At 35.7% G+C, this 21,153-nt stretch overlaps 1 protein-coding gene across 4 annotated transcripts in view; it reads right to left on the bottom strand.

The window, feature by feature from the left end:
• Nucleotides 1–21,153, bottom strand: part of LOC126978083 (transient receptor potential protein) — a 79,339-nt gene that overhangs the window by 49,041 nt on the left and 9,145 nt on the right. For 3 of the 4 annotated variants that reach the window (XM_050826795.1, XM_050826796.1, XM_050826798.1), the window contains exon 1: nucleotides 8,699–8,844. The exons of the other annotated variant lie outside the window; for it this stretch is intronic. In XM_050826795.1, coding sequence (XP_050682752.1) covers nucleotides 8,699–8,761 — 63 coding nt within the window. In that variant the 5' untranslated portion in view covers nucleotides 8,762–8,844. Of the gene's footprint in view, nucleotides 1–8,698; nucleotides 8,845–21,153 lie in introns of those variants that run through there. 4 annotated transcript variants of the gene reach the window in all.

Genomic DNA, 21,153 nt, shown 5'->3' with positions numbered 1-21,153 from the left:
TTTGAAAGTGAAAAATTTTTTTTTTGTCTGATCAAAATTGCTCAATATGCTTAACTAATTCTGTTAATTAATAATTTTTGGTTAAATTGATAATTCAAAAAATCCAATTTATCCATTATTTGTAAATTCATGTTTATAGAATATACAGGTAACATATAATAAAGTTTCTGCAATAAATTAGTTATTTTAGTTTTCAAAAATAAAATATATAAACTATAAGTTTAAGTAAAATTCTAGTATTGGGGCGGATTTTTTTCCGGTGCCCAGGGGTGCCATTAAGTTTAAATCCGGCCCTGCTGCCAATTTAGTTTCGCATTCATTTGGGCAATGTCGAAAGTTAATTTAAAAAAAAAAATTAAAGAAGAATAAATCTTCTCATTTGAATAAGTACCATAATGTATAAATTTTCTCGTATCAAAACCTGCTTTATAAATACAAGCTTAGTTCTCATTATAGTGTTCTATTTCTCTTTGAAATAGTCACTTTAATTTCCGGTTATATCTAACGTGTTGAATATTGTATTCAATTTTTATAATTTATTATTCACTATTACAAACTTATTTATTGTTTTATTTAATATATCATACTCATTAATAGTGCTACATATTAATAATATAATATTGACTTTTTACACAAATTATCTTGCCCCAATTTAAGCATATATAGCCTGTGTTATGGGTTATAAGACAATGATATATTTAATACAATATACTTACTTAAACATACATAAATTCATATAAACATACATAAATACATTCAAACATCCATGACTCGGAAACAAACATCCATATTCGTCATATAAATGCTTGCACCTACCGGGATTCGAACCCGGGACCTCAGCTTAGTAGGTAGCTTGTAAGTAGTTAGTGTATTGAGCTAATAATCTAAGACAATTTATACGTCTAGATAGAGCCTCTTGCTGCTAGACAACCGATGAAAATAGGGCAGGTTTATTACTTTAGTGTACGTGCTACGTCAACGACAAGCTACGTCTTAAACTCTCGATGTACCCGATTTATATGTCCCTTTGTATTAGTGTGCGTGCATTACTCAAAATATACTAAGTCATAAAAATAATAAGAAAATAACAGTCAAACTCAATTCAAAGTTTTCACAACTGTCAGTCTTTTTTTTATGGATTAGGAGGACAAACCGTACGGGTCACCTGGTGTTAAGTGATCACCGCCGCCCACATTCTCTTGCAACACCAGAGGAATCACAAGAGCGTTGCCGGCCTTTAAGGAAGGTGTACGCGCTTTTTTTGTAGGTACCCATGTCGTATCGTCCCCGAAACATCGCACAAGGAAGCTCATTCAGGAAAATTGGTTTGAACGAGATCTATTAAGTAGTTTTTTTTTAATTAATACGTCATAAATCATATTATCAATAACATAATTGAAAAAAAAAATACACTATTATTCAAACATCCAATAAATTTACAACGACCTACAAGAACTTTTATATTATGTTACTTGCTGTTACGGAACCCTTCATGGGCGAGTCCGACTCACACTTGGCCACGTTATTCAATTTTCCGAGTAGAGTAGTTAATGGAAAAAATGTGTGTATTGAAATATAAATTCAAGTGAAATTTCTTTGAAAAAGTACTGGTAGTGACAGTCAATTTGATTCATGAATTCAAGTGATTTTAAATTTTGATTTGTTCCTGTTTCGCCCCGGGTTTTTGTCCCACATTCCTGTTTCGTCCCACGTTGATTTTAATTCCTGTTTCGTCCAACTTTTTAAAATGTTATTTTTGTACAGCCAGAAACAAAATGTGAATTACAACAATATTTTAGATATATATTATTTATTGGATATATATTAGTTTACCCGAGACCAAACGATGGCATGAGAGGTGTTCATAAACCTATTACAGGATATTATGTTCTTGCAGATTGCGGCACAGCTGTCTTAGTTTGTCTCAAAAGTATAACGATAAAACTTGGCACAAAAATATCATAAACGGACCAAGTACATAGTAAAATTATGTTGACTCCGAAGTTTATGCATCAAGATGAAGGCGGAGAAGCGGTAGATAAAGGTTAGGATTTTAAGCCATAAACTTGCTTGTTTCGCGGACACACGTTGTACACGTTTTTTTTAAAGATATTGAGTTTTTAACTAATTTATATAAAAATTTGAATAAGTAAAATTTGAATTAGTTAAAAGGCTCCTGTTTCCATTAATTGATTTCTGGTATTGAATACTAACTTGTTGAGTTCATTACTAATATTTATTGTCAAAAATATGATTTTTAAGATATTTTGTATGCTGTCCGTACAAAACATGTTGTAAAACACATAAATTACTACCCGGGGTGAATAAAGAACAAAAAGTGGGGCAAAACAAGAATAAAATAATAAATTATTCATTATTCTTATTTTCCAGACGAAACAGGAATAAAATCTGGGGCGAAACAAGAATTTTTTGTGTGGGGCGAAACAGGAACAAATCCCAATTTTGAATCAAAATATTTTCAATCTTTTTACAGAGTTATCATAAAGGCATAAAAAGGCATAAAATGCGTTTATTTTCTCAAAATTGATTCCTTTAGAATTATTTTTGATGTCATTTCTAATAACTACTAGATACTACTATCGCTTCGGATACAAAAGCCGCTCTGAGAGAGAAGAAGCGGCGCAAGAAACTCTCCCAGCATTCTTTTTTTGCGCTCTTTTCAATAAAAATATACAATATTGTACAGTCATTTCTATCGCTATAAAATAATCACAATCTAGTCCCAGGCTGTCCGATCATTTAGATATTCAGCAGTGGAGTAATAGGATTTACGACAGAGCCATTTTTACATAATCTCCCCAGTAAACTGGAAACACATCATTATAAGTAAACCACATCGTCCCACCATTCAAATAGTGAAATGGACGTTATGCCGAGAACTATTACTGAAATAAACTTGTTATTTCGATGTCATTCTTGAGACAAGTTGAGTTGATGTTTCGTTGAAGTCATATTGTTTATTCTCTAGGAATAATTAATAGACAGTTTTATAAACAAACAAAATTTTGTTTTTCAAATTTTATTTGTGTATTAATCATAGAAGTGAGGGTTGTCACTTTAAAAACATAACAAATTGTTCAGTTTTATAAACTTAAAAGCTTCAATGATTATATTTCACAGATATCTTGTATTTTCTAATGTCTTTTAATAAAAATTTACCAAAACAATAGATATAATATGCGCTAAAAAGTATTAAGATAATTCCGTACTTTTATACAATCCAATTAATTAATCTAATTCTAGTTACGATTATTGTTATTTTTGGAATCGGTGTCCCCCCGCCGCGGCCCCGCTCTCGCATCTCGCCTCGTCTCGTCGCGCGTGCGACGCAAGCACATCTCACCTATAACTATGTAATATGTAGATACAAACATACCTTGGCTGAGACTGACTCCAAAAAAAACAATAATTCTAAACTAGAATTAGATTAATTAATTAGATTGCTTAAAAGTGAACAATTATTTTTATACTATTTATTGCAGTAAGTGCGTATTTTATGTATTGTTTTGGTACCTGTAGTTTTTTTAATTTCGAATGTTTATTTTGTTATTTTTTTCTTGTTTTGATTTTTAGTGCATCTAAAGTACACTGACTTATTTGTCTGAATATGTATAGATTTACTTTACGGTATGTGAATTTAAGACTTTTATTGTTTTCTCATGGATGCAATTGTCAGATCTGGACCAAATAGTAATGGGACCAAAGGAATCACCTAGGTGAAAGTTCTGAGGTAACAAATATAAAAATATACAGTCAAATTGAGAACCTTCTCCTTTTTTGAAGTCGGTGAAAAATACTAAGTGACCTGTGAGAATACTTCGCACTTATTAATAATGGTCACCTATCATAAAGCCGGTCACATTGAAATAATTTAACGAAGCGATAGTTTTGATGTGATTGATTTTACCAGTGGGAGGCTCCTTTGCAAAGGAAACCGGCTAGATTATGGTTACCACAACGGCGCCTATTTCTGCTGTGAAGCAGTAATGTGTAAGCATTACTGTGTTTCGGTTTCTAGTGAAATTACTGGGCAAATGAGGCTTAACATCTTATGTCTCAAGGTGACGAGCGCAATTGTAGTGCCGCTCAAAACTTTTGGGTTTTTTGATAATCCTGAGCGGCACTGCATGGCGTATCAATAACCATCAGCTGAACGTCCTGCTCGTCTCGTCCCTTATTATCATAAAAAAAAACGATAATAGATGGCGCATCCTAAACTCATCTATTCTATTTACTAGCGTATGGATGACCCGACAGTTAGATAACGCGTAAGCAATTTTGATTTGTCAATGTGTGCATTAGCTAGTTTAATAATCATAATTCAAAGTGGTCTAATGCCGAGCGTGGCTGACTGTTTACGACTTGTCAATCAAAATTGGTTAGAGGCTCGTGGTCCACTTGCATAAACTCTCGGGAAGCCCAAATGAAGAAAGTTTGAGAGAGAAGCGCTTGTGCGTGTATGGCCTGTATGATCAAAAGCCATCACTATGTTCAGGCTAACTGCCAGGCCTTCCCCATTTGCCAGGCATCTGTGTGTTAGGTATACTAGAAGATTGCCTACCGACCAAATATGGTGAAAGCCGTACTGTTGAAAGACAGAAAATAAGTTCTGTGCTCTCCCCAGAATACGATGGGCGGCAGGAACGAGAATGCTCGGGGAGGGATTTTCCGACTCTTGGAGAGTCGATACCCTCCTGGGATAAAATCTCTTTGAGGATCGCTGACTTATTCTAGTTGTGGAACAAGGGGGAAGAGTACTGCTCAAACATAATATTGTGACAATGATTAGAACTATTTCATTTATCGTTGGAAAAATTCACAGAATACAATAAACACACACACACACACACATAATACACCATAGGAACAGTTTAATATTCAATTGTAGTTTTAAATGCATAATCCACTTTTTTCCATATTACTTACGATATTTTTACCAAATGAATAAATAAGTCAATAAAAATATCTATGTACAGACATAAAAAAGACAACTATTTCTCAAAATTGATTTCTTTAGAACATTAATTTTAAAGTGAAACTTTTACTCAAATTTTTTCGCCTATGTTGATATCGATGCGACTAGTAAAGGTGCAGTTGTATCATTAATTGAAATACTGTCATACGAATTTTCGATCAGGTTACGTGTCCTTATTTTTAATGAAAATAAGGGACGGCACAAGCAGGACGTTCAGCTGACTGTAACTGATACGCCCTGCCCTGCATTCGAAGCGGCACTACAATTGCGCGTAACCTTGAGTCGTAAGATGTTAACTCCCATTTGCCCAGTAATTTCACTAGCTGAGGCGCCCTTCAGACCGAAACACAGTAATATTTACACATTACTGCTTCACGGCAAAAATAGGCTCCGAGAGCGCGTGCGTTCTGACGCGAGTTTAACATTTTATACTCATCTCCGCGCCGCTAAAGAAGTTTTCGTGTGCACGGGCCCTTAAGCTGTTAAGAATTTCATCTTGATAAACAGTGCGACGTGTGAAGGGAGACTGACATTTACGATTCATTTTTTGTTGAAACGAGTACGTATTGTGGTAACACGTTTGAGGAATCCGGAATGATTTATCATCGTCTATTGTAATACAGTTCGCACATTGAGAATACAGAAAAACCCATTTATTTACTCGGGTCTTAGTTGACTAGGCAATTCATATTCATTCGTATATTCATATTATATATTATACTAAACAATTATTTGTTATTTTTAAAGTGATAGTTACCCGCGAACTCTCGCGTTCCGTGCGAACGTTCTTCAACTGAGCCCTGGTACCTATAATCGAGCTGGTATCCTGTGCAAAGAAGCACTGGTAAAAAGACTCTGTTAAACTGGTAACTGGTGGTTTTTTATTCCAACAACTCAGTTCAGTCCAGATAGACTTTTAATTGGGCAATGTTTGTTTTTGCAACAGCATCAAAGAAAATTTTCAATATGTATATTGTGTCGCGAATTTATAAGAATAATAAAAATCTTTGGTAAGGTTAAGGGTCAGTTATAATTAATTACTAATTGTGACAGTAATCACGACCATCTTGTTCACGAAGCATCCTTACACAAACCATGAATTCAATCTCTATAAGTCAATGAATCCAATGTATAATTTATATTTTTATTATATTTAATGAAGTATTTACATTGTATTTTCTTTGACTAGAGCGAGTTTTTTTTTAATGAAAATAAGGGACAAGACGAGCAGGACGTTCAGCTGATGGTAATTGATACGCCATGCCCATTACAATGCAGTGCCGCTCAGGATTCTTGAAACACCAAAAATTCTGAGCGGCACTACAACTGCGCTCGTCACCTTGAGACAATATGTATAGTCTCATTTGCCCAGTAATTTCACTCGCTACGGCGCCCTTCAGACCGAAACACAGTAATGCTTACACATTACTGCTTCACGGTAGAAATAATCGCCGTTGTGGTACCCATAATCTAGCCGGTATCTTGTGCAAAGGAGCCTCCCACTGGTTATTAGGTGGGTTATCCCTTAGTGATAGACCCATACTATTGCGGATTTTTTTGTAGATCTTTTTAAGGTACGTGTGTAAGTGTTACACATTTGAATAGTTTTACATTAGTTTTTGCTCCAAAGATAAATTTATATTATTATTTTATCTAATCCGACGCAAGGGTCACGAAACGTCGGATTAAACAAACTATTGAATTGAATTAAAATATTTCATATTTAAAACGCTTTTTAACTTTGAACATGATTAATATAAAATTGCATGCAGCTTACAAACTAATTTTATTATGTAATCGAGTGGCTTGAGTTTCTTGTATGTTCTTCTGACAAGCTCTTGTTTTTCCGATCATATGCTAGATTATAGATAGATAGAGCTATCAATTCGTCATTTCAAATATTATATTAAAAAACAATTAATTAAGGAAGCCTATTATAGAATACATCATTTTATAAATGCGAAGATAGCTTGGCCAGATGTCGCTCCATCTCGCAATGACAACTTGACAATACCTTAGGTTCTTAAACCGGTGTAGAGCTTTGACTAGTTTTTGTATAATATAGTGCAATAGTATAATTATGGATACAACTTTGTATTTTTGTATATTAGAATAATGTATTTTGTGTATAAATGTGATCCTCGAGATTTTATTGATTAAAGATATTCTGATTCTGATTCTGTAATTGTAATAAAATATTTATAATGGAGATTCAACAGCGCTTAGTTTAATACTATTCAAATTAAGTTTAATTGGCTTTGACAGCATAAGTGACTTTCTAAATGATACCACACCTTAAGGATGGAGTGATTGCCCCCAGTTGCGTTATAAATTAACAAGCTGAACTCGTTTGCGTAGATAAAGGGTTTTTAAAAATAATAAGCAAGTTTGGAATTGAAGATTATCTCACGTTCTACGGGTCACGGGTAGCTACGGTTCCTTAAGGGTCCGTAGCTACTACGTAAGTCGGTTCTGGCTAGGAGCCGATCTAATTCCTAGCCAACAGATATGTTTGAAGCGTTTAAGCAAAAAGCAATCATATATCGTGAACTATAATGTCAAATAATGTCAATCAAATAATGTCAAATGTCCTATTCCAGTTCCGGTTCCTGTTTTCACTCCCGTTCCCAACATTTAATATGAATCTAATTTCGTGGAAAATTGTTATGGAAAACTAAACCTACTTTTGGTATAGTACTAGCTCATCGAAGACAATTTCAGTTAATCACAAATCCCGCGGGTACCATGGATTTTTCCGGGATAAAATGTCGATGTCCTTGCCCAAGCTCTGCTCAATCGCTGTACCAAATTTTTATCATAACCGGTTCAGTAGCTCTAGCGTAAAATCGTAATAAACAACCTTAGATTCACATTTATTATATTAGTAGGGTTAAAAAAAGGGCTCTGAGTTCCTAAGCCCGTTCTTTCAGGTCGCACGGAATATATTTTCAAATGGCTGGTAGATTTTCACATTCAATAATTAATTTTCAGATAGCATTTAAAAAAAATAAACGGAATTTTATTTCATCACTTATTTTAAGAGTATGGACGATTGTCATCACCTAGCATCAGATCTCCCGGAAACTCTTTTATCGACTTATTCAAATAGAAAGCATATTTCAGATAATTAATAGAAATAGTAATTATTGTGACTCATGATATATATTATAATAGCTGACCCGACAGACGTTGTTCTGTGCATAATAAATGAATTAGTCAATAATATATCATAACACCAAGAATTATTTTAGAAAATATGCTCCCTGTCAACGATGTTCTATATTATGTATAGAACGTCATTGATCCCTCTTGTTAACTACAATGAAATTGTTTCACAGCAAAACTGTCAAACCGTGCATCTCTAATTTTCTCACAGAAAATATGTCGATACAAAGCAAATATTGGAAATAAAAATAATTATGGGTCCTAAATCGAAATAAAAAGTATCCTATCTCTCAAGTTGGACTAAACTGCACTCCATGAAGTAATCCCCATTAAAATTCGTTGATTAGTTTAGGAGTCCATCGCGGACAAACAACGTGTCACGTAATTTATATATATTAAGATTAATTTCCGCCTTGACCAAGATGCAATTGAATCGAAATATCGGTATCAATTTAATAAAATATATATAGTGAGTACCCGACATAATAAGTTTAAAAACATATGTATAATAATATAAATTATAAAAACTCTACTCACCGCATCATTCATATTAAACCTTATCCGAATACGCCGAGTTCTTTTCCTCCTCGGTCGCTTCATTTTCACAAAAAATGTATAAGAAACAAAGAAAATATCTCTTTGAAATCTAATCAACTTTAAATCTCAGCACTACCTATTTAAAGAAATACAAACACAACATTGAGACTTTTCCTAATTTCCGGCAAGAATTGTATAAATCACGACATCAAACAATTACGTCATCAAAAGTTTTATCAATAAACAGAACATCCGATAGAATGTGACCGGCGCGTGCGCATTGCACGTCGTACTCTTACTGTAGCGCTATTTTAGTAGAGCTTTGGGATTCAATTTATAAAGTACTTAATAATATTCATATACAGTAACTTTTAGAAATTTGGAATACCGTTACGGCTTCAGAAGAATTTCTAATCCTGTTATTATATTATTGGGATCCACCTAAAGACTGTTGCCTCGCAATATATTCTTGATAATGTTACGTATGTACATAGACAAATAAGTGAATTTGCTAGAAACTGTCATAACCATAATGTTAACACCAGGAACAGACATAAACTTAAATGCCTACCACTCGGCTAAGTCGAGTTAGTTAGTCTGTTGTGGGTCGATGTATATGCTTTAAAAGCAAGATCCCAGAAAATGTTCAAAACAAAGGTATTTTGAAATTCAAAAGAATTGTTAAAAAACGTTTGTGTGGCAAAGGTTTTTCTAACATAAATGACTTTCTTATTGATCCCACAGATTGGGAATGGAATGATCGCCCTCAGACTACTAAATAATAAATTTTATTGTGCGATTTTACATTAAAACCATATTTTTATAATAAAAGAATCCTACTGAGTTTGTTGCGCCCATTATTCTCAGGTCTGAGGCATTCTTTTTGGAATGGGTGGTAGTTTTTGACTTTCAATGAGTGATATTTTCTCAAAATTTAATCCTTTAGAATTATTTTTGATTTCAGTTCAAACACTACCACCGCTTTGGTGCAAACAAACAAATGACGCTCTGAAAGAGAAGAAACAGCTCAAAAAACTTTCCTTTTATTCTCTTTTGCGCTCGTTTTAATGAGAAATACATACAACACGATTTTCAGCTGTAGGAGTAGTAGGATTTACGACAGAGCTTTTTTTATTTTATATAGAAACTAGCTGACCCAGCAAACGTTGTTTTGCCATATAAAGTATAATTCACGCGATAGTTTTATAAGTAAAAAAATATTGCCTATATTATAGCCTGTACATCATTTTGTTCTATTGTCAATAGTTTTTGCAGCGCACGCAAAAATAGGTTTTCGATTTTACACCTTGTGTTACAAAATAGCAATTTTATTACGGATCCCTAATTTTGAAAAAAAAAATACATATACACATAGCCTATAGCCTTCCTCGATAAATGGACTACCCAACACTGAAAGAATCATTCAAATCGGACCAGTAGTACCAGAGATTAGCGCGTTCAAACAAAAAAACACTGCAGCTTTATAATATTAGTATAGATAAGGGATTTACTTGAAACTAAATCTGTAAAATGTATACACTTTTGTAATGAAGTCCCAGCCACTGTTCAGGCATTTTCTATAAATAAATTTAAATGCTCTCAGAGCGCCAGTTGTTTCCGAAGCGGTAGTAGTATCTATTATATTAGAAATGACATCAAAAAGAATTCTAAAGGAATCAGTTTTGAATAAATAAATGCCCTTTATGCCTATACTCGTAATGCACTTTAGGCCCGGATGTCGCTTATATACGAAGGGGCGCTTTCCGAGAAGATGTAATACGTTTTCAGAAAATAGTCTCACATTATAGTTAGTTCCATAACGATCAGATGATGTTGGCATATGGCGATCGCATTTCCTTTGATCCTTACTTTACACTAATTTGTTTACATAAACACTTTATACGTGTATTTGGGTATGGCCAACTGTAAGCGAGATACAACAGTCATATAATTAATTACAGGTATAATAGTATTCATTGCAATATTTATTATAGCCTATTTAGTAATTGGTAGTTAAATTAAACCATAACGCTTTGGGAGTAAATTTCCAATCAAATTCATCAATTGTCAATTTCAAAATGCTTATTAACATAATTAGTAGTCGCCCGTTGCATTCGCAACTTAAGGTTTTATCTCAATTAAATGGTTAAGTAGAGATAATAGAGTGAGTTGTCATACTGAAACAGCAGCCGAAGCAGGGCAAGTCTGTCAGCCATTAAGTCGGCATAGCGACATCCCATTATGCTCGGACGCACGCAAAGAAAGGGAAGATATTAGAAGAATTGTATTAAATTTTACTATTGTATTATAAAGTATTAAAAATTGCTTGACCCTTATTAGGGTAATAACAATCGCTAATAACAACGTGGAATATACTAGACCATTGGAATCATTCATAGAAACCGGGCTTCTCATGACTATTCCAATGAGCGCAAACGTGGCTTACATATATGGTTTAAATGAATCATTGTTGCTTCATCATTTCGATTTTACAATTTTCATCAGAAATTTTATATTGTCGTTTATAGTAACTTGTCACCCCGTGAAATACTTATTATTAAGAAGTTTTAGCGTCTGGTGTCGTGTGGTATTTTATATCAGTTCCACAATTTCACCAAATCACACGTTTTAAATTCTTGATCTGTTGTTATTCATTAAAATATGAGCATTTCTACAACTCCTTATGCATTTCAAATCAAATCAAATCAAATCAAAATCAGTTTATTCACGTAGGTCACGGAAATGACACATATGAATGTCAAAAAAATTTTTTTTTATTGAATATACCGCTACTTCGTAAACGGTTGAGCTAATGAGAAGAAGTAGCGAGAAACTTATTGCCACTCTATTATATCAAGATTTACATTTAAATCGATTTACAAATCATTTCAATTACAATATAATATGAAAAATGTAAAATGATGCAACAAACTGCCATTTAAAGGCAGGTCTAAAGTTCTAGGTCCTAAAGAATAATTAGGAGAAGAATTTAAAGAAATAAACATGTTAAGTAGAGTCTCTATTTTATATGATATACATGAATTTAAATTCGAAAAGAAAAATGCCGTTTATCCATCCATTTATCCCACTATCCAATCCTCTGTCTTTCTGTCTGATTATATTACTATCGCTGGTATAAAGAAAACAAAGATTGTGGGTTCCATAATGTCCACCTATCTAATAATAAAAATGTTCTTTTATATAGCAACGTTTCGAAAAATATAACATTCGAAATTCAAAAAGTTCCGATTAGCTAGAAGTGCAAAACTTTTAGTGTGCCCCATGTATTACTACGATACTACTGTAAATCTGGATCTAGAGGGCAAAGCCAAATTGGCTTCGAAGAAGCTGGGTGTCATTAATAGAACACGGCAATAATTTATGCAGGCCCACATTCTAGCGCTCTACAAAGCGTAGGTCCAGCCACACATGGAATATTGCTGTTAAAATATATAATAAGAAATATATTGTGTTTTATCTTGTACGATACCAATTTCATGTTGAAACGGTAGAAAACGAAAACTAATTTTATTGAAATATTTGTTGAATTTGGAAATAAATTGGGATCAAAGATACATTAACATTATATTATAATAGCAGGAAATACAATATACGCTGACAGTGGGGACACAACTTTACAGCACTTCATAGAATTAATGCTGTCCGTGTTTGTGGTTCAACATTTTAAAAGGCGAAATGAAATATTGTATGATTGAATGGAATTAAAGGTAAAGATATATATTTTATATATATGTTAACATAAATATCTTAAAGTAAACTAGTAGTACTAGTATGATAAAACATAGATACTTATGTCAGGCCTGTCTCACTCCTTCCTTTATACTAAGTTGGTTTGTTTATGTTGTGGTGTCCCAACTCATATATTACTATCTGCAACTAATGTACGTTTGACAACGAAAGAATAATGATTTAAAATTACGATTACTTACCTATTTGTATTATAGAAAAAACTGAGCTTTTGATGACCTTATACTTGGTAGGTACAGTTTTAGGTAAAGAAGGTAACCCTAATATCGCCAGAAGAGGTAAGAGGCACACGATAGAAAGAGAGGCCACTACTAGGTGAATAAAAATGAACGTTAGTAGCGCTGTGCGATCTGAATCACACCTTATTATATGACCGCAAGAGTCCCTATTTCTTTAATTGATTTTGCGGAGTGAGACTTCCGTACTTGTACTACAATCTCGCCATCTCTTTCTCTTAGAGGTCATTCGAGTACACTCATGTACTAGGCCCACAACAATAAGTTCAAGGTCAGGTATTGATGATCTCCCATGCAGTCTTATGCCTTCCATTTTACCCTGGACGATAAGGGATTCTATGGACTGGCTGCCTCGTCTCTATACATGTCCAAAGATGTAAGTCTTTTTCAGTTAGTTAGTCTTTTGTGAAGCGTTGTATATGCTTTTAAAACAATACCCCAGAAAATGTTAAAAAAAAATGTATTTTGATATCATAACATAAATGAATTTCTTAATGATACTACAGATTGGGAACAGAGCGACCGTCTACAGGCTATTAAATAGTAATATAAATTTTACGATATTACTTTGTAACCATATTTTTATGGAAAAAAGAAGCCCGCTGAGTTTGTTGCGCACGTTCTTCTCAAATCTGAGGCATTTTCCTTTTTGGAATGGGTGATAGTTTTTGATGTTCAATAAGTGATATAACATCCTATAATGAATATTTATTATGCGGGGCTGCACTATGACAGATAAACACTATTTGACATTTAGTTCGTAAAGAATCGAAACGTTTGTGCGATTATTATTATAATATGGAAATGGAATTAAAATACTTAAAACTCATTATTACCATAAAACATTCGGAGCATGTAAAGTGATGCATAAACAGTTTTTTTTCATTATTGTTCAAAACAAAGCAAACAATAAAATTTCTACGTCTTAATACCACGAAAACCCAGACACAAATCCATAGGTACCCAGAGGTGCGGAAACGGTACAAATTCCAGAAAGATGAATTTGATTTTGAAAACCTTTGTAAATATTTATTTCGACTCACTGCCTAGATTTCCAATACTAAACAATTAGTTATTTTTTAAACTGATAACCCTCACTTCTGGGACAAAATTTATGAACGACGCGGGACTCATACCCGCGACCTATCGCGTTCCGTGCGAGTCCTCTTCCACTGAGCCAACCGTTCGAGTGATGTCACGTTCATAAATTTTTATATGTTCAACTCCCAGGTTGTGGCTTCATCTACAGGATCTACTTTTCAGTTGATAACCTGCTCAATCCCAATATTTGCGTATTAGGAAATTGACCTGAGATGTCGCTTTTTCAAATCTATGTTATTTTTAAAGCGATCCAATACTGCTAATATTGTTGATAGAATAGCAGGTTGTTATTGTTAAAATCACGACATGTTACCATTTGAAGTACTGTAAATACTATATTTACAGTATGGGTATGGTTAGTTGTAAAATAATGTAAACTAGTGGTCGACGAGAACTCGACCATAATTCATTTAATTATTAAGTTTGAACTTTATAAGGGTTTATTTGTTAAATACCCCTTTAATGCATACATTAAAGAGGTTTTTGACATTGCGTGGGCATGTTGTGTTGTGTAACATGCACATGTTGTGTGTAATATTTATTTTTATTTATTTAATGTAGAACTTACAAGGAACTTTCTTCTACATAAAAACTTTAATTGTGCTAAAATTCAGGTTTTTCTGTTCACTCTTTTTTTTAAAAAGGGCTTTAAAGTTTTCGTTTTACGTACTAATGTATAGATTAGTCTAATAGTTGTTTATGTTGGAAATACATAGTCCATATATATTGCACAATTGACAGTTATTTATTAAAAAAAAATATTGAAGTAGGCGTTACTTTGCGAAAATCCATAATTATACAAATGATTTAAGTTTTCTTTGGTGTTAATTCTGGCACGAGACTATCTCGACTCAGTCTCGTGCCAGATTTTGGTGAGACAACACGTCCTGAGAATGCCTCGTCCAGAGGCGAAACACGTTTCGAATTGTTTAAAAAACAAATATTGGCGGAATTAACACTAAAGAAAACTTAAATCATTTGTATAGTTAATTATTAGTTAGGTTTTGGTAGATGTCCTACTTATGTATATTATATTCTTGATAATGTTTTGTATGTACATAGCCACATAAGTGAATTTGCTAGAAGCTGCCTTAACCAAAATGTTTACATTAATAATATTGTTAATAATAGTGCTAACACTAGGAACAGACATAAACTCATAATGCCTATGTCTTGTTTGGGGTGACGTATTACGAAATTTAAAAAAATGTTAAGAAACGTATATGTGGTAAAGGTTACTATAACATAAATGACTTTCTTAATGATACCACTGATTGGGGATACAGCGAACGCCCTCAGACTATTAACTAATAAGTTTAAGTGTACGATTTTATATTGTAACCATGTTTTTATATAAAAAAGCCCGGTGAGTTTGTTGCGCCCGTTCTATTTAGGTCTGAGGCATACCTCTTGGAATGGGTGGGAGTTTTAGACTTTCGATAAGTGATTTTATATCTTATTTTGAATAAAAATATTTGAATTTTAATATGAACTTCTGCAAAGATAAAATAATAATTATTACATCATTTTGTGCTCAGGTACATTACTTAAATTACACGAGTCTTCATGAAATCATTAATATACAGTCTATTATATAAACTTTGTGTATCGCCTGTATTTTCCTCTACTTGATACCGCAGGCGTAGTCGCAAAGTGCGGCAACTAATACTACGCCCAAGTACTTGAGCCAGTCTCGAACAATATATGACATTGACGTAGCACATGTTCTGTTAAACTTTGCTTATAATTAAAACTAAAATGCCGGGTTGCGTAGTAAAACTTTGTAAAAATACTACAAGAAATAAGAAAGACACTGGGATCACATATCATCAGTAAGTATTTTGTATTTTATTAATTTCAATGTTAAATAACACGAAGTATATTATGTTAATATTTGAAAGATGTCAGCATTTTATTTTTATTTTATTTTATTGGGGTTGACAACAGCTTAATACAAAATAATCACTTATAATTAAATAAAAAAACATAGCCAATTATAGTCTACCACGGTTTACCTAATGGAAAGAACAGCAGTTCTTACAATAATAAAGAAAAAAATTAACAATGAACAACACACGATCAGAAATTAAAAAAAAAACGTATTTAAAAGTGCCTGCGTTGGTTGCATAATGGATTATATGTATAAGTCTGAAAAATGAATAAAAATAAGAGAAAAACATGATAAATACACAGATTTACAGATTTAATAGTACAATACATACATTTAATAGTTTAATCTATTAATAAATATCATACTATCATGCTATCGTTCTTAGGTAATGCGGTATCTAGTTGGAGCGCAGCGGATACCAATGCTTAATCAACTTTAAAACATTTATTAAAATTAACATGTTAACTAGTCCGTGGCAGTAATATTTAAGGATTAACGAAAACTCTGCCTAATAGACGCGTAGGCAGAGTTTTGCTTTGGGCAATTTTTAAGCGTTATTGTGAGTTTATTTGATTATTGTATATCAATGTGCCTAATTCAATAAATTTTCTATCGTCAATCTAACCAGATATGTGTTACCTTATTAAAATGATCGTTGCATAAACTGAACACGAGTACAATTATCAAATTAATAGAAAAAGTCTAAAACAAAATAATATGAACGGGACTCGAACCCGCGACCTATCGCATTCCGTGCGAGCGCTCTTACCAAATGAGCCAACCGTTCGAGTGACGTTTCGTTGACAAAATCTTGTATGCTTTGTTCAACTGTCAGGTTGTGGCTTCATCTACAGGATCTACTTTACAGTTGATAACCTGCTCAACCCCAATATTTGCATATTAGGAAATTGACTTGAGATGTTGCTCTTGCAAATCTAAACATATTGCTATGTTTTAAAATGATAACCCTCACTTCTGGGATTCATTACACAAACAAAACTGAAAACAAAATTATATGAACGATGCGGGACTCGAATCCCGAACTTTAAAACGTAAATTGCAAAAGTCTATTCTAAAATCTAGTTTGAAACGAAAAGGAGTGAATGCGGTGAGACAGCGCTAATACGATTAGTTTGCTAATATTTTATAGCCAAATAAAATTCTGTGGACGCGCCATTACTGTTGATATAAATATTCGCCTCGAATTCAGTATAGCGTATTGCGGTTTCATAGTCTAAACTATTTTTATTGAGGCGGTAATTGATGTTCGTTAGACTCGCTAAAACTAAAACGGCTGGACCAATTTGGCTAATATTGGCCTTGAATTATTTTTGGATGTCCAGAGAAGGTTTAAAAGGAATAAATATGAAAATTCTCGGAATTAAATAAAAACAACAATTTTGTTTTACCTTTGATATGTCCCCCGTCGTTCAGAAATCAAATTGAAAGAATAGTTTAAAATGACTAACTAATTACAATCTTCGATACTTACAAGTATCGTTCTAACATTCTCAGGAGGTAAAAAACAAACTTAATTTTAGCTACCTAAGTTGTTAGATTAACTACAGTTGTTAACTATGATGGCAATACAATCAGCTAGTAACTAATAAATATTACAGTTTAAGCTCAATTTTTTTAAGTGTAATCTTTTTTATGAGCACTCTTTGGGAGTCCAAAAGGAGTAAATCTCGCGTCATTGTCACCGAACGCATTCCATGAGCTTTATATGCTTAGTCTGGCCACAGTAGACACATGTACCAGTACGGAAACTACCTACAAACGTTTTTTAGGATGTTTTTCTAGGATATTTTTTATATTTATTTATTGCGGACTAAAATACTAACTACATGAGTTTTTTCATGGTTTTTGTGGGTGTTGAAACCAATACCAGCTAATGCTGTCAAATAGAATATTTAAAATGGCGGCTGCAAAAAAATATTCTCATCACGCGTGTCGTATTCATGGTTCTGGAGAGTGCTGAAATAGATAGTGCTGTCAGAATGTAAATCCAAGATGGTGGCTGCATGAAATTGACAATTTTTGCATCATGGCTGTCGTTTTCATCGTTTTTGAAGGTGCTCAAACTGATAGTGCTGTCAAAATGTAAATCCAAGTTGGAGCTTCATGAAATTATCAACCAAACCAGGGTGTTAAAGCCAATAATGCTCGACTTTTGAAATAAAATTGTGTGTTCACCGACACTCCGGAAAATTTTAATATAATACCCAATTTGTTTTATTGTAAAAGTCACATCCGCCATCTTGGACTCAAAATAGATGTCATATTCGTTATTGACACTCCCGAAAAGCTCGAAAATGATACCTATATTGATTTTATTAAAAAAGTCATATTATCCATCATCTTGTATCTCGAAACAGATGTTAATTGACACTCACGAAAACAATGATTGCCTTGTCTAGACATGTTCGTAGGATGACTGCAGGGAAGAGTTTCTTAAGACTGTGGTAGAATTGAAACTTCAAAGGACAAAGCTTAAAAACACATATTTCAAAGTATTTGATTTTTTTCCATTTTCCCGTCAATATTTGAAATAAAATATTTCAACAAAAAAAAATAAAAAGAAATATTTCTAAGAAAAACATTCAATAAAATGTTTAAAATATTGCATAACAGTCATCATGATGACTATAATATTACATACATTATACACTGTATAGCATATCATATCATACATACATACAAAAATACATTATGCCCTTTGCTGCCCCGGGGCGTAAAAAGAATAGGGTAGTCCCAGGTCCAAGGGTGTCGTAAGAGGCGACTACGGGCTTTTTGAAAGTGGGAGAGTCACGCTGCTGTCTCATGACGTCAGCACAATCGGGCCAGACTCGTCCGGGTTACTTACCACACTCGCACAGAATACCGGCGTGAAGTAGCGGCCTAGTGCCGCTATGTTTCGCATAGGTTAGTGTCGAGGACCGGAGGCCATTCCCCCTCGTCCTTCCCCCCCCCCAACAAAATATGAGAGCGGTATTTAAAGATAAATTACCCCAGGAGGGTACCGGCTCTTGTAGAGCCAGAGAATCCCTCCCCGAGCATTCGCGCTCGGGCTGCCCTTCGTATTCTGGGGAGGGCACAGTACCGTGTATGTCACAGGACAAACAGGGCAGCAACACCACGGCACCCCGCTCCACGCTTAATGTGGACTTTTGTAACATCCGGGGAATTTACTCCAACTTAAACGCCGTCCACCACCACCTTGAGACGTCGCAGCCGGCCTTGTGTTTCCTTACGGAGACGCAGATATCTCGACCTAGCGATACGTCATATTTAACGTACCCCGGGTACAAAATTGAGCATAATTTCATGCCTCATGCCGGGGTATGTGTATACGTTAGGGAGGATATCTGCTGTCGCCGTCTCGGCAATTTTGAGGGTAGGGGCCTGTCTACTCTCTGGCTCCGCGTAGATTTAGAGGACCGCGTCCGCATCTATGCGTGTGTCTACAGGTCCCATAGTGGTAACGCAGAAACGGATCACCTCATGGGCTGCGTTCAAGCGGCATTTGATGACGTGCTTGCTCAGATCCCCTCCGCTGAAATCGTAGTCTTGGGTGATTTCAACGGGCACAATGCCGAATGGCTTGGATCACGTACCACAGACTACGCAGGGCGATCTGTGCATAATTTTGCATTGGCGTATGGTCTGTCCCAATTGGTTGAGTCGCCGACGCGGCTCCCGGATGTGGATAGCCACATGCCGTCCTTATTAGATCTTCTGCTGACTACACATCCCGATGGTTACCAGGTCTCTGTCGACGCCCCTCTCGGAACGTCCGACCATTGCCTGGTCAGGAGTGTAGTGCCTATCCGACGCCAACGTCGCAGACCACCAGCGACCCGCCGCGTTTGGCACTACAAGTCAGCAGATTGGGATAGGATGCGTTCCTTTTTTGCATCCTACCCTTGGGGCAGGGTTTGTTTCCCTTCGGATGATCCTAGTGCCTGCGCCGTTGCAGTAGCACCGATCGGTGGCAGATCACAGCCCTGGTTCGATGCGTCAGTTAAAGCAGCATCTGACTGCAAAAAACAGGCGTATCGAACTTGGGTTGCGGCGCTGGGCTCAAAGGATCCGAACTGCAAAGTTCTGAAGAGGAAATATAACCGTGCCTCCAGATTTTTTAAGCGGCAAATCGCCCGTGCGAAATCAAAGCACGTCGTCAAAATTGGCGAGCAGCTTTCCAGTTACCCGACCGGAACACGCAAGTTCTGGTCGTTGTCGAAAGCTGCTCTTGGTAACTTCAACCAGCCGTCCATGCCGCCGTTGCACATGAGGAATGACACCCTGGCCCATACGGCAAAAGAGAAAGCCGATCTCCTGTGCACTCTTTTTGCCTCCAACTCGACTCTTGACGACAACGGAAAAACACCGCCGACCATCCCGCGGTGTCAGAGCTCCATGCCTGAAGTACAGTTCCGACAGAAAACTGTTAGGCGAGCTCTGTTTTCGTTGGACGTCAGGAAGTCGAGCGGGCCGGATGGCATTTCTCCAATCGTGTTAGAACGTGTCCCCTGAGTTGACGCCGGTCCTAACGCGTTTATTCCGGCACTCTTATTCAAAAGGCGTAGTCCCTGATTCATGGAAGTCAGCCCTTGTCCATCCGATCCCAAAAAAAGGAGACAGTTCGGATCCGGCAAACTACAGGCCTATTGCGATTACCTCCCTACTCTCCAAAATCATGGAGAGCATAATTAACCGCCAGCTCTTGGTATACCTTGAGGGTCACCAGTTGATCAACGACCGGCAGTACGGCTTTCGCAATGGTCGGTCGACTGGCGATCTTCTGGTATACCTAACACATAGATGGGCGGCGGCTATTGAAAGCAAGGGGGAAGGCCTGGCAGTTGGTCTGGATATAGCGAAGGCCTTTGATCGTGTATGGCACAAGGCGCTCCTCGCAAAACTTCCATCATTTGGGCTTCCCGAGAGCTTATGCAAGTGGACCTCCAGCTTCCTCACTGGGCGCAGCATACAGGTCGTTATCGACGGTTATTGCTCGAATCCCAAGCCCGTGAACGCTGGAGTTCCCCAAGGCTGTGTGCTATCTCCTACGCTGTTTCTTCTGCATATCAATGATATGTTGGACACCGCCAACATGCATTGCTATGCAGACGACAGCACTGGTGATGCCGTATACACGGGCCATGCAGGTCTCTCTCGGGAAAACGTCGACCAGTGGCGGGAGAAACTTGTGTCTTCTATCGAGTCCTCTCTCGAGAAGGTCGCGGAATGGGGTAAGTTGAACCTTGTCCAATTTAACCCCCACAAGATTCAAGTTTGCGCGTTTACCACTAAAAAAACCCCATTTGCCGTATCACCGCTCTTCGAGAACACTTCCCTTAAAGCCTCGCCTAGTATCGGAATACTGGGTCTCGAAATCTCGAGCAATTGCCAATTCCGAGGCCATCTGGAGGGCAAAGCCAAACTGGCTTCAAAGA

The sequence above is a fragment of the Leptidea sinapis genome, chromosome 47 (assembly GCF_905404315.1).
Source record: "Leptidea sinapis chromosome 47, ilLepSina1.1, whole genome shotgun sequence".
Taxonomy (NCBI): domain Eukaryota; kingdom Metazoa; phylum Arthropoda; class Insecta; order Lepidoptera; family Pieridae; genus Leptidea; species Leptidea sinapis.
The sequence above is the reverse complement of the archived record's forward strand: the minus strand, read 5'-3'. Positions and strand labels throughout refer to the sequence as shown.